Below are 14,125 nucleotides of genomic sequence, written 5' to 3'. Positions count from 1 at the left end.
AAATGCGGAAGAAGAGTATCCACGAGTGCTTCAGCTCGCTAACAGCGGATTTGTTTTTGTTTTTCTCCGCTGCTGGTTTGAGGCAATCTAGAAGATATAGCGGAAAAATCGCTCAAGCGTGTCCAGTTCAATGGGCTAGGATTCCATCCAGCGATGATGCGTAGAGAAGAGAAGGATCTTAAAACGATGTACAATGTTGTTTGCTGGAGTTTGAGTTAAGCGTGCTAACAGTTGTTTTTCAAGGATTTTTCTGAACGAAGAAAACACTTGAGTTCGCCACAACGGGATGAGAGAATATGAATTTGAGAGGTCCGAAAATTCGATAGCATACTATTTCTCCAGAATCTTTTTTGATTCCCGGGTAGCTCAGTTAGTGGTTTTACTAGTTTTACCATATATTCATAATTTTACTTTCATTTTGGATGATCTTCTACTCTAAATCTAAACGGATATGAAGTAGCATGCGGAGAACACGATGAGAGCTATTATTTTAGTTTGAGAGGAGTCTACCCTCAAACTAAAATAGTAATGCTGACTGCGTCCCATAACAACATCCCATCCTGTTGCCCTTTACGGATGCGAGAGCTGGCCGACGACCAAAGCCTTGGAAAGGGTGTTGCACGCTACAGAGATGCGGATGTTGAGGTGGACGATAGGTGTAACGCTGAAAGAGAAAGTATCCAACGACACTGTGCGCTCCATCTTCGGCGTCGTCCGATAACTGAAAAGATGAAGGAGGCGCGACTGAGATGGTTCGGTCACGTCTTGCGGCGAGAGGAAGATTCTGTTGCCAAAACCGCTCTGAAGCTCGACGTTTCAGGAGTGAGGCCGCGTGGGAGGCCAAAGATTCGCTGGTGAGACCGTGTGAAGCTGGATATGATAGATGCGCGTCTGTGTACGACTGATGCAATGGATAGAACCAAACGGAAGACAAGAAGCAGAAAGGCGGACCCTGCAACAATGCGGGACAAACGCTAGGAGGAAGAAGAAGAATACGTCTCATAACAAAATAAATACGACCATGCACTTCATCTCTCATGAACGCAGCACAGCTATGATCGGTTACGACGTATGCGTCGTTGTGGAATTGCAGGAATTCTTAGTACAGGACGGTTCAAATTTGACTTTGGATTATCAACGTCATGGTTGAATAGCAGTGAAATGTACTTATATGCACCTGCAAGCTTCTAGAACATTCTACCATACTTATTTAACAAGAGATTCTAATTCAAAACCTCTAAAATTCATGAATGATAATAAATGTTGGTACAACACTTTCCGGCCATCCTAGTACAACACCACGTAGAACAAAGTTGCATAATCCAATGCGGCCATGTGTAGTTGTAGTAGGGTGCAGAACCTCAGAAATTACCGCTCAGACAATCTCGTGGAAATAGGAGCTGTATCTCTCAAACTTCTCGAATATTTCCCTCCTTTTTGATATTTTTCTTCCCGAACATTTCAGTTAACAATTACAGTTGAGTTTTGCATCTGCACTTCACAGCTAAATCAAATCTACATAATCTCCATGCATAAAGAAAAAAGTAAAACTTCATTTGCTATGAAGCGAATCCTTATATGGACCGACTTCAAGAAAACGAGGTTAAAGTGCTTCGAGAAGCTCATCACATTCGTCTAGTCGAAAAAAAGCTAAAGACGAATATTACTGAGTACATGTTTTTTTTTAATCCTGAGTCGAAAGAGTCAGTTCTTATCAGACAGAAAGCACCCATTTCAAGAACTTTCACGTGAAATAGATAACGTTCCTTTAGCCAGTATTCATTGAACTTCTATCACCTCTATTTATCCCACCGCTAGAATGCACTAAATCATGACTTTGCAGCCAGTCTTCTACGTGCCCGATCTTAAAATAATTGTAAGAAAAGCTTGAAATTCATTTATATCCTCTGTTCGGTTCACTGAACTCATTTTCTCGCTTGTTCTACCAGGTTCACAAGCAGCATCCAACGATCGGCACTCAGGTTGGGCGAGTTTTTTGCAGTGAAATTGGCACGAGGCAGGCGACAAATCATATTTTCTGCTGAGATATCCAGAAAACCTTCTAGGATTTGTCTGAGGATCACCGTCCATCTCAATAGGCTTCAGTTCAGAAAATTATTATTTTCCCTAATTACTACAACCATAGCAGTAAGAAGAGGCGGAAACGATTGTAGCGAGAAAGATAGGAAAGCACAGAAGTTCGTTCTGGATCTTTATCACCAGTTGTGCCAGTGGTGTAAATTTGGATCATCTCTGTGGTGTCGACCACGACGACGAAGGAAGGCAGAAGCCATCGAAACGATCGCAAAGAGAAGGATCAGTGAAGCATAGAACTTCATTCTGGAACATCGTAAGCTTTTTGTAAGGGTACCGTCAATTGAGTGGAAAAAAAATGCAGAGAAATAATGAGACAATTTGAGGGAGTACAGTTTCGACTGTAAGTCGGAAGCCTCCAAAAAAGGAAATTGTTAGGCTGATCATTGGGAGCGTAAGCTCGAAATGGAACTATGCATATTCTCCACACCTCCTTTTATGCGCACTTCTTAAAATCGTTCATAATGCACCTTTACTTTAGGCGCTGATGGACATAATGGTTTTTAATGGATATCCTGTGTTTTAGGAAGGAGACAAGACTAATTTTAATTTCAAATGCGATGTGCGCGTGATTGAGCAGCACAATGTTTTATTCAAAATTTCAACTTTCAAATGTAGCGCTCAAACGGAAGCACTCCTTCCTTTTGTGCACTTAGTGCTAGGAAAAATATATACATTGTTTGAACATGGGAAGCATGTAAATAATAAAACTACGCTATAAAATGGTATTGGGACGTATCTGATCTGTTTACACTGAGTTGAATTGGCAAAATTTTCTTTAAAACGCTTCACTAAACACTTTCCGAAAGTGACACAAATTTCTGTAAGATGATGGATCGTCTCGCGTTTCTCTTATTCGGCCTCCGAAGCTGGAGCTAGCCGGTAGTGGCTCTTTTCCATGAGATAACCGCAACGTGTTGTGTGTTTCGTCGCCTTTTATAGTCCACTCGTCGTTTTTGTTAGCACTAAATATCAAAAGTAGTACCAGTTTAACAGAAATCCTCCCGCCTTAGCTACAGTTGCCCTCCAAAGTGGGACACCAGACACCACCAGTGCCATTCTGGGAAAGTCTCCTTTCCTACAAAGGTGTGAAGGCGGTCCGCGCGCCTGGGGACGTTAGCATCCCTCCGTCTTCATTAACACTTGCGTTCCAACATGATGAGTAAATAAATATGGGAACAAACAAATGCTTGGACATCCCACATTCACTTTTATGAGTCCAGCCACCGTAGCTGTACGGGGCCGATTAATTGGATTTGTGAACGGAAACGATTCATAGATGATCAGCGATGGCGAAACCCGCAGCGCTCTGCGATTATCTTACAGAGATAGATCATCTGTTCGATCCAACTTATGAGAACTGGTCGGAGAAAAGCGAGAAAATCCACCATTCTGCTGGAAATTCGCGCTAGAACAAAAACTAGACCAAGTACGTCGTTAAACAATTTGGTAGCGTATTTTTATTGTTTGCTTGCTTCTTGTGCTCAAACAGTGTATACATTGCTGCTAGCGCTGATAGCAGTGCTTCTGTTTGAATTTAGTTTCTACATTTGGTACTTCAAATGGTGCATAAAATCCTTTGCTTCTCAATCACGCGCACATCGCATTTGAAATTGAAATTTGCTTGGTCTCGTCCCTAAAACACAGGATATCCATTTAAGACCATCTTTTCCATCAATGCTTGAGGTTAAGATGCATTATGAACGATTTTAAGAAGAGCGCAAAAAAGGAGCTCCGGGGAATCTACATCATTCCATCCCGAGTTTGCGCTTCCAATGATCAGCCTGAATATCTTTCAGAATTGTCTTACTTTGAAGACAGCGTTACCAATCCAGAGTTCGAACTATGCTTTCTCAAATTACAAACATTTCCGTTCTATTGCAACAACTCCTCTTTTTCGCCTCATTTCTACGTTTTTCTTTCCGTCACAGATTATAAGACTTCTCTAGAACTCTCGACGTGTTCCAGAATGAAGTTATATGCTTCGCTAATCCTTCTCGCTGCAATCGTTGCAATGGTTTCCGCCAATTTTTATGATAAGGATATTGGTTTGCCGGGCAGAATAAAGTACGAAGGATAATGTGTGCCTAAAATAAAGGTTGTTGAGATGAATGTGTTTTTCCGGACAAATTTTGAAGGATGCTGGGAATCTATGGACATTTGACTCGATAAACTTTCCAAAGGAACGTTAACTATTTCACGTGAAAGTTACGATGACAGTGTTCAACTGATCGGGGGGGGGGGGGCTTTGCTACTGTCAGGCGTTTACTGCGAATGGTTACCGAGGAGAATACCATGACAGATATATTACATACCAGTTTCCTCACAAAGTTACCTATCCGCTTATCCAATGGTGGACACAGTTTCTGAAATAAACTTATCGAGATGAACGGTGATTCTCAGACAAATCCTAGAAGGTCTTATGGATATCTCAGCAGAAAATATGATTTGTCGCCTGCATCATGCCAGTTTCACTGCGAAAAACTCGCCCAACCTGAGTGCCGATCGTTGGATGCTGCTTGTGAACCTGGCGGAACATGCGAGGTAATGAGTTCAGTGAACCGAACAGAGGATATAAATGAATTTCAAGCTTTTCCTACAATTATTTTAAGATCGGGCACGTAGAAGACTGACTGCAAAGTCACGATTTACTGCATTCTAGCGGTGGGATAAATAGAGGTGGTAGAAGTTCAATGAATGCTAGTTTTAACTGATTTCCTTGAGCTGTAGCCAAGATTGGTATCGATCTTTATTAAACAGCGGCTAACGTTTCGGCGATATCGCCTTCGTCAGAGCCTGGAAAACTCAAAGCCATTAGTGACCTATCCCCTCAAGCGCCTCATCACCCTACAGAAAGCACCGAAACGGTAAGCAAACTCAAACAGCAACACATAGGCTAGTACTTACCTCATTAGCTAGACTTGTTAACTCAGCAGACCACCACGTACCACAACTACGAGTCACAAGGGTTTTTATATAGGGACCTCACGGCCCGCCCCGTAGATCAGAACCCGCATAAGTCTTGATACGGGGATAACTCGTTTGTGATCGCAATGCACTCATCCTTCTTGTTCATTTTTGGACTTTTGGCGGTTATCCAAAAGGCCTCTAGCGTTCTGCGTGCTGTGATTTCGGACTCGTAGGATAATATACGAACTTCTACCTCTACTTCGGAGTTTGGATGACATATTCTACGGTGTGCTCCAAGTGGGGTGAAGGTTTTTGATTTTGCGAGTCCGTCTAGATGCTCCTTGACCCTAATACACAATGGGCGTCCCGTTTCCCCTATATAATCGTCACCGCACAACCTGCACGTGATACGATACACCACTCCCGATATCATGCAATCACCCTCTCTGCCATACGGGCAAACCACGCAGCTGGGAGTTGTGCAGAGTCGATCATACACACGGTTACGTACCAGCTTCGCCTTGAGGTTTGCTGGAGGTATTTCCACAACCCTCACGTCATTCCTTAGACCCGCTTTTCGTAGACAGCCCCGTACTGCTCTGCTCATATCATCAGATATATAAGGTAAACAGAAGGGGATCTTCTCTGGGCCATCCACTACGTTGGGTCTTCGAGAGGGATACCGTGCTTGTCGGGTAGCACCATCTCCAGCTGGGTACCCATTGGACATTGCTACTTTATGGGCCACATTTATAGACCATGCTTTTTTTTTCCGCAGTACCTCATTTGAGCGTGAATGTGTAGTAGAGACCTTTGACGTTACGTCACTCTATACAAACGTTTCAAACGATGTAGCGATGCAGGCTGTTCACGAACTGCTCACGCAGCGCCAGGCTTCTTTGAACATGTATGGATTCAGCATCAGGCAGATCATGACATTGATAAACGAATGCCTGAATTGCTCTATTTTCCGATGGTCGGGACAGTACTACCGACAACTTAGAGGCCTAGCTATGGGACAAAGGCTGGCACCCACTCTCGCCATTGTTTTCATGGCCAAGATCGAAAAGCCTATAATAGACCGCAAACCACTGCTGTATTATCGTTACATAGATGATTGCTGCGTCGTCTGCTCAACCCAAGCAGAACTAGACGCGTGCTTCAATCTTCTCAATCAGCAGTGTCCGCACATCAAGTTCACAAGGGAGAGACCGATAGACAACTGGTTGGCTTTCCTGAATGTGCACATTTACTTGCGGAATGGGATATGTAAGACTAAGTGGTACCGGAAACCCAGTAGTAAAAACATCTTAATCCACTATCTTTCAGCGCATCCCAGCAAAATGAAAAAATCTGTTATAGGAAACATGTACAGAACGGCGGCAAGAGTCTCATCGAGTAGCCAGGAAAAAGCATGGTCTATAAATGTGGCCCATAAAGTAGCAATGTCCAATGGGTACCCAGCTGGAGATGGTGCTACCCGACAAGCACGGTATCCCTCTCGAAGACCCAACGTAGTGGATGGCCCAGAGAAGATCCCCTTCTGTTTACCTTATATATCTGATGATATGAGCAGAGCAGTACGGGGCTGTCTACGAAAAGCGGGTCTAAGGAATGACGTGAGGGTTGTGGAAATACCTCCAGCAAACCTCAAGGCGAAGCTGGTACGTAACCGTGTGTATGATCGACTCTGCACAACTCCCAGCTGCGTGGTTTGCCCGTATGGCAGAGAGGGTGATTGCATGATATCGGGAGTGGTGTATCGTATCACGTGCAGGTTGTGCGGTGACGATTATATAGGGGAAACGGGACGCCCATTGTGTATTAGGGTCAAGGAGCATCTAGACGGACTCGCAAAATCAAAAACCTTCACCCCACTTGGAGCACACCGTAGAATATGTCATCCAAACTCCGAAGTAGAGGTAGAAGTTCGTATATTATCCTACGAGTCCGAAATCACAGCACGCAGAACGCTAGAGGCCTTTTGGATAACCGCCAAAAGTCCAAAAATGAACAAGAAGGATGAGTGCATTGCGATCACAAACGAGTTATCCCCGTATCAAGACTTATGCGGGTTCTGATCTACGGGGCGGGCCGTGAGGTCCCTATATAAAAACCCTTGTGACTCGTAGTTGTGGTACGTGGTGGTCTGCTGAGTTAACAAGTCTAGCTAATGAGGTAAGTACTAGCCTATGTGTTGCTGTTTGAGTTTGCTTACCGTTTCGGTGCTTTCTGTAGGGTGATGAGGCGCTTGAGGGGATAGGTCACTAATGGCTTTGAGTTTTCCAGGCTCTGACGAAGGCGATATCGCCGAAACGTTAGCCGCTGTTTAATAAAGATCGATACCAATCTTGGCTACAGCTCAAGGAAATCAGTTAAAACTACGTTTCAACATGCCGAGATTCAAAGACAGTCGAACATGGGCAATATCAATGAATGCTGGCTAAAGGAACGTTATCTGTCGTGAAAGTTACGATGACACTGTTCAGCTGATCGGGGGGGAGGGGGGGTTTGCTTTGGTCAGGAGCTCACTGAGGATGTTTACCGAAAAGAATACCAGGACGGGTATTACGCGCCAGTTTTCTCACGGAAGCATCCATCCATTCGTCCGATTGCGGGCACAGTAGCCGTCTTCCTTTCATGTGTGTTCTTTTCTATGTGAGTAGAATGAAAACTGTCCCAGTGGTTACTCTGCACTTTTAAAGAGAGAAAACTAAATCTGGTAGCAAAAGCATGGTTCCCAACATTTATGGAATTTAGATTCATGATTGGAATGCAGTGCTAGTGACACAATTACAAATTATCGCAGAAAAAAGTGTGTAATCTATCGATGGATAATATTACCCTAGAGTGATCAGCCTAGAAATCTCGTAAAAATTTTTAGGAGACTTCCCCCTTCCGACTTACAGTTGGAACTATACTCCCTCAAATTATTTCATCATTTCTCTGCATTCTTTTCCACTCAATTGGCAGCACTCTCTGTTAACTGTTGGGGAAAACAGGAAGAATGCTCATATTCAGGGTGATGCCTTCAAATAGTCCTTGTATTATGTTCGTATCGTAGGAGTGTTTGGATCTGAAGTTAATTAAATGTATGCACGATTTAAAGTTACAATTGTATAAATTAAATTCAGGTCAGAAGTCAAAGTCACATCAGAACGTTTAATGGAATACTTGGCCTGTCAGCACTGTAGTGTGAATTAGCAAAATTCTCCTAAAAACACTCTATGAAATATTTCACTAAACTAACACAATTTTCCAGCAGAATGGTGGTTTTTCTCGCTTTTCTCCAACCAGTCCTTATAACGGTGGATCAAATAGCTGACCTTTTTGTGTGAGATAAACGCAGAACGTTACGTGCTTCGTTAACGTTGGCATCTAAGGCTCCTTTTCGCTCACAAATAAAAGTAATCGGTCCTGAATAGCTACCGTAGCTGAGTTCATAAAAACGAATGTGGGATGTTCAGTCATTTGTTTGTTTGTATATTTATTTATTCATCGTGTTGGAACGTAAGTGTTAATGAAGACACCAAACAAATAAAAAGTACATTTAAAAGATTAATTAATTAATTCGAAATTAATGATTAATCATGAATACCAGAGAGCAACTTCTTATCTCTCCAGTCAAACGGATCATCTCTACGCCCTTGTTGATTATAAAATTAGTTTAGAAAACACAATATAAAAAAGCACTAAAAGAATAATATAAAATAATTACTTCAAAGAATGTCTATTCGGCTGTTTACGTAATTCATCGATTGAACTGCTATGACAGGAAGATTTTATCGCGTCGCTGTTATTTGCATTTATACTTGCTCTTGAAAGATAAAGTATAAACTGCTTGATGTTGATCGACCTTTTTTTGGGATGAAACAATATGCTTTACACCAAACCGCAATTATTTAGAGACTGTAAACACACCTAGTCGACCTGAGCAATGTCTCGTAGAGGCTCTCCGATTTTGTCCTTCCGGTTCCGAACCATCGACCGTGCCTGCGCATCGCTACCTCTTTCGCTGTGACACTATTCGCTCTTTTACAAAATATCACACAAAGCTACTTAAGATGTTGGGAAAACATGTAAAATATGTATTGCCGTAGTTGATTGCGCGCTGCTACCGTATCTACGGATTTTTAAGGACCGACGGCGCGTCAGTGCCAGGGTTAAGCATGCGTTGAGAGTTTCTCAACCGTACTGTCGTAAGTGGGGTGTCGGAGCAGGGGAGGGGTCATAAGACTTGTCAGAAGAAGAGCAATAAATGAGAAGACAAGTACTAAAAGACAAGGGCGTAGTCAGTGTTAAAACACATGCCAAGGTATGAAATGTTAGAATAATAGAAGGCATAAGGAATTTTTTCAAACATTTTGCTGGTGTAGTCCTACACCTTTCGGTCCATGACAACTTTGGGAAAGTTCTAAACAAACGAGGAACATCCGGCTTAGGAGAAATGCAAGAGGACATGAGTACGATGACAAGAAAAAGTGTTTAAAACGTACACTGCGTTCTGAACTAAGCCTTGTGGCCTTGCTCTAAGGTGACTTATTTTAAAGACGTTTCACCAAGAAAATGGAAAGCATTCAGCATGAGAGAAGGAATCAAAAAGAGGAAGTATCCACGGTCAGGAGCCACTCGACTTGAAGGCAGAGCCCAATGCACTAGTACAGTGCGATCGAAATGCTAGTGTCTCTGGGTCTATTTTCCGGAAGTGAGACAGTTGTAGCTGAACCATTACCGAGTAAGAGGACGCTGGCAGGGCTCGGAGCTCGTTGGGGTCTTAGCGAGAGGACCCAAGCCTAAGCAGTTGAGAAGGCGTTCGTGGCCAGAACGATTAGTGCAGGAGTAGCCGCACACAACGCAGGGCTGCATAACCGTTCGGAGCGGTAGCGCTGCATCAGACAAGACGCCCGAGGGAACAGGAAAGTCGGCGAGGTTGCCCACTTAAACTTTTAACCCTCTAATTGTATTCGTTTACGGGCGGGTTTGGTGTAGAGGTTAGAGCTTCCGCTTTCTGCACGATCTATCGGAGGTTCGAATCCCCCCTAGGGCTCACCAAGCATTTTATCCCTCCGGGCTCGATAAATTGGTACCAGACTCGTCTGGGAGGATAAAAACACTGACTAGACACATCAGCTAGCCCTGTATTATCCTTTATAGTTAACCAGACTGAAGTCCGGCTAAAGCCGGACTTCAGGCTTATTTTGGTGTTCGCTCCGCTCGTTTTTACCGACCAATAAGAAATAGCAGTGGCGACATTTTTTGGGAAGTAAGAATTGCTTTTTTTTATCAAGGCTTCAACTTTTTTATTACCCGAAAACTTTAGTATAAATGAATGATTTTATGGTTTTTCCTTAAACTCTCAGTTCTATATTTGGAGAGCAATCCAGCTTGATTTCACGTCTATGTTTCCTTCAAACCTCCACAATTTGGAACATTATTCGACGTATGAGTCTGCTCCGTTCTCAGCTATTAGCAAGAATGCTGTGCTATCATGGAATGACGTGAATATCACTATTGCAGTGATAAAAATAACGTTCTACGTCAGATCGCGTAAACTGTTGGTTACTACGTGTTGTATTTAAGTAGTCATTTGCAAGTATGTTACCTCCTTTTGAAAAAGGATGACAACAGCGTTAGGAAGACATGCGGGGAAATAGATATGCGAAGGAACCATGGAAACCCATTCTACTGCGTTGGTGCTCCCGCGCACTCCGACGCAATGGAACCCGTCTCCCTCCTCTAGCTTTCTCGCACCGGCGCACCATTTCAACCCCGTGGGACCCGCCCCACCCAATTTTACAGCTATCTGGCCCCGGGGCACAAATTCGACGCCATAGAACCCGTCTCACACAACATTACCGCGTTGGGGCTCCAGCGTACCAAATCAACGCCGCGGTATCCGTCTTCCTTTTTTGGGATTTTTTGACCGAGACACACGCATACACAGACGCAAACACGTGGCAGAATAAGCCCGTTATTGTCCAGCGTGATAGTTTGCAATTTTGGGAGTATAAATTCACATAAAAGTTTACTTACCCTCACTAACATATGAGGGAAACTAACTTGCCTTATCAAAGCCAACATACATGTCTAAAGAAGTTTGGACAATGGAGAAAAGGTAGAGCGCTATCAGGTGCATGGCAATAGTTAGGCAACTCAGGTGCAGAGTTTTGCATCATTATGAAGTATTTTCGTGACACACAGACAAAAAAAAACACACACACACTTACTAAGCGCGTTATTATATAGCATGATGATAGAAGTTACGAATGCTATGAAATGGGAAAGAAAGCATATCAAATGCACGTGGCTAAATAAAAATTTTCATCCCCCTAAAATTTAAATTGCAGTCACAAAGCAATTTTCATTAAGAACCACTATAGTACTATTTATAAGTACTTACTATAATTTCGCTTTATTTATTAGGCGTCCAATTTGTTTGCTTAATTCTGTTTATTACAGCTAATTTTTCACTGCTACTTGAGCGACAAGCTACTATACTGGAAAGAAGATGAGGGGAGCGAGGGGAGGGAGATGGTGGCAGTGTTTTTTCTCAACTACACGCTTGACCAGTGGTGGTAAAATTCTGTTCTTCCGCTTAATTGGATTAAAGTTGTGGATGCGGTGGCCGTACACGGCAACTATGGGGATCCTGATACTTATCATTTTCTATTATGTTGCAAATACTTCTAGTGATGCTTTCACGTATTCCGCTTGCGGTTCCTACTGGCTTACTCCTAAGCATACTCTGATCGATGCTTAATCGAGTATGGGCTCCATCACAGACGAAGATTATGCTGACTCATGGGGTCCATAAACCTCAAAAGTGCCTCGATAGTTTTGTGAGCGAACCCACTATTTTCCTCAGCAATAAATTGCTTGCAAGAGTGCCTTTTAAGCGCTCTACTCCAGCGAATTGGTCTCATTCACGTCCGGAAAAATACAACACCAAGTGATTTTCTGAATGTGAAAGATTTATCCTTTCCTAAGGGCTAGATCCTAAAGACTTACAACCTTTAATCTCTTATTCACTGAGTCCTTCAATCTCCTCGTGTCACTGTGTTAAAAATGTAGAATTACCGCTGTCTCTAACTACCGAGTAAAAAATAATTGGAGATCACTTTACCAATCTCAAGGAATTTTCCAAAGAGCTCCATAGCACGGAAACAACGTACATACGTTGGCATGTCTACTGAACCCTCAATAGGCCAAAGTCTTTTCTTATTTCCAAGTACATCTTTGTCACCTTTTCAACCGCGTATTAAACAGTAAAAAACCCACATTTTACATCTTAACCAACAAGACTAGTTTTTTTATTGGATTAGGAGGTGGGTCTGAAAGTAAAGAACAATGACTCCTTATGCAACCTAATCAAGGACAATTCGGGGAAACTACAAATGAGCTAGGATTCCACATGTTGAGAAATGGTTGATTATCATTGGATTGGCCAGCTGCCAGGCGGGGGGACTTGCAAGACATGTGAAGTGTGTATTTTGTGGAATCAAGTGAACGCTTTTTAACGGCAACGTACCAAGAAAATAACGAGGTTGGAGTCAGTGCACGAAAAGATGGGACTAGAGGTGTGGATCACAAGTATGGCCACATTCTCGCTCAATCGTCACTAATTCTCCTTCAAAAAAATGGCTGGAAAACGGACCTGGTGATCCAATCTTGCTACGAGGCACCTGACAACATCCCACGTGAGTGCAGGCATAACATGTTGTTGAGCGTCTTTAACCCCACGAATCTGAGGTGGTACGGATTTCAGGTGGAGTATTCGTATACGGGATCGTAGATTATGGAGAGAGGTGTGATTCCGTTCACTTCTTCCTGGTTGCCGTAAAAAACGGCCCTGAAGATGCGGCGTGTACACGAGGCTGGCGCGCTCCAATCGAACTCCTTGTGGAAAATAGTGCGCCGGAACGCTCGAGGCCGTATCTTTCGGGCCGTTTTCTACGGCAATTAGGAAGAAATGAATGGAACCTTTCAATAATCCTCCTCTTTCAATAATCTCTTAAATAATCTTTCCCTTCTTTCAATAATCTCATGTACGAATATTCCACCTGAAATCCGTACCACTTCAGATTCGTGTGGTGATGCCTTTGATTAAGGGGAATTCGGTGCAACACAGAAGTTTCTCACATCATTTTTCAGGATATTTTGAAGGAGAATTCGAAGTGTTCGTTATTCTCGTTATATCAACTCTATCTTCTTCATCAGTAGAAAGATCCCAACATCGTTAGCTTCGTGGTATACTGCTTTCAACGTAGTTCCCTTTCTTTTCACGTTACGTTCTTTTCGTCACTCATCGTATCTGGTGGAGCAATAATGAGAGCGGTTGTAGGACCAACGGTAAAGTGTCAAACCTTGGTTCTTTGGGAAAGCGTTCGATTCCAATTCAAAAAAACGAGACGTTTACAAGCAGGTGATTTGTTTACACAATGAGTTGCAATGTATCAAAGAAGCGCTTTTCTCCTACTAGGCTAATTTATAATGGTACCAGTTATAATTTTAATAGTACCATTTTGTCGAATCCTTAGTTAAGACATGACTGTTCGTAGGTAAAAGTATGAAATATAAAGTGTGCGACGATATAAAGTGTGTCAAATATAAAGTCAATCCCCTTGGGATGCGCCACCACGTTCAGTTCAATTCACTTCAATTCTTCAATTCGTTTGAGGTTTACGAACGTGTAACTGGCCTATACAATGGTTTTTGGGGGCTAGCCGATATGTGAAACCAGTGTTTCTATCCTCCCAGACAAGTCTGGTACCCATTTATCGACTCAGAAAAGATGAAAGACTTGTTTGGCGCTACAGCGGATTTGAACCTCCGACCGTGCAGACACAACGAATCCTCTTACCGACTGTGCTGCACCACCTCCTACACTTGCTTTGAGCGAATTGCTAAATTATTCGACATTCGAAGTAGCCTTATACACGAATCGTTCTCTGCTCAAATCTTCTTTTTTTTTTGGGGAAGGGAAGAACTTAACAACCGAATCCCGTTCTCGCCAGCCACTTCCTACGAAATTGACAATGTGTCATCACGATCTGTTATTTTCGGACATAAAATACAAGAGAAAATTGAGATTTGAAAAATTGAAAATTGAGAACATTGAAAT

General features: G+C 42.8%; 4 protein-coding genes across 4 annotated transcripts; 3 read left to right on the top strand and 1 right to left on the bottom strand.

Moving 5' to 3' along the window:
- Positions 1 to 576: 576 nt before the first annotated feature.
- Positions 577 to 858, top strand: RB195_017667 (uncharacterized protein; the record flags this gene model as incomplete). Its single annotated transcript, XM_064184761.1, has 1 exon — positions 577 to 858. One exon carries the CDS (start codon positions 577 to 579, stop codon positions 856 to 858), a length of 282 nt encoding a protein of 93 aa, XP_064040642.1.
- Positions 859 to 5,098: 4,240 nt separating this feature from the next.
- On the bottom strand, positions 5,099 to 5,734 carry RB195_017666 (uncharacterized protein; the record flags this gene model as incomplete). The annotated part of the gene is made up of 1 exon (XM_064184760.1): positions 5,099 to 5,734. The coding sequence occupies one exon, from the start codon at positions 5,732 to 5,734 to the stop codon at positions 5,099 to 5,101; it is 636 nt and encodes a 211-aa protein (XP_064040641.1).
- Positions 5,735 to 5,861: 127 nt separating this feature from the next.
- RB195_017665 (uncharacterized protein) lies at positions 5,862 to 7,085 on the top strand (the record flags this gene model as incomplete). The annotated part of the gene is made up of 1 exon (XM_064184759.1): positions 5,862 to 7,085. The coding sequence occupies one exon, from the start codon at positions 5,862 to 5,864 to the stop codon at positions 7,083 to 7,085; it is 1,224 nt and encodes a 407-aa protein (XP_064040640.1).
- On the top strand, positions 5,937 to 7,326 carry RB195_017664 (uncharacterized protein; the record flags this gene model as incomplete). The annotated part of the gene is made up of 4 exons (XM_064184758.1): positions 5,937 to 6,273; positions 6,334 to 7,078; positions 7,137 to 7,182; positions 7,294 to 7,326. The coding sequence occupies 4 exons, from the start codon at positions 5,937 to 5,939 to the stop codon at positions 7,324 to 7,326; spliced, it is 1,161 nt and encodes a 386-aa protein (XP_064040639.1).
- Between the last annotated feature and the right edge of the window lie 6,799 nt (positions 7,327 to 14,125).

The sequence above is a fragment of the Necator americanus genome, chromosome II (assembly GCF_031761385.1).
Source record: "Necator americanus strain Aroian chromosome II, whole genome shotgun sequence".
NCBI classification, from domain to species: Eukaryota; Metazoa; Nematoda; class Chromadorea; order Rhabditida; family Ancylostomatidae; genus Necator; species Necator americanus.
The sequence above is the reverse complement of the archived record's forward strand: the minus strand, read 5'-3'. Positions and strand labels throughout refer to the sequence as shown.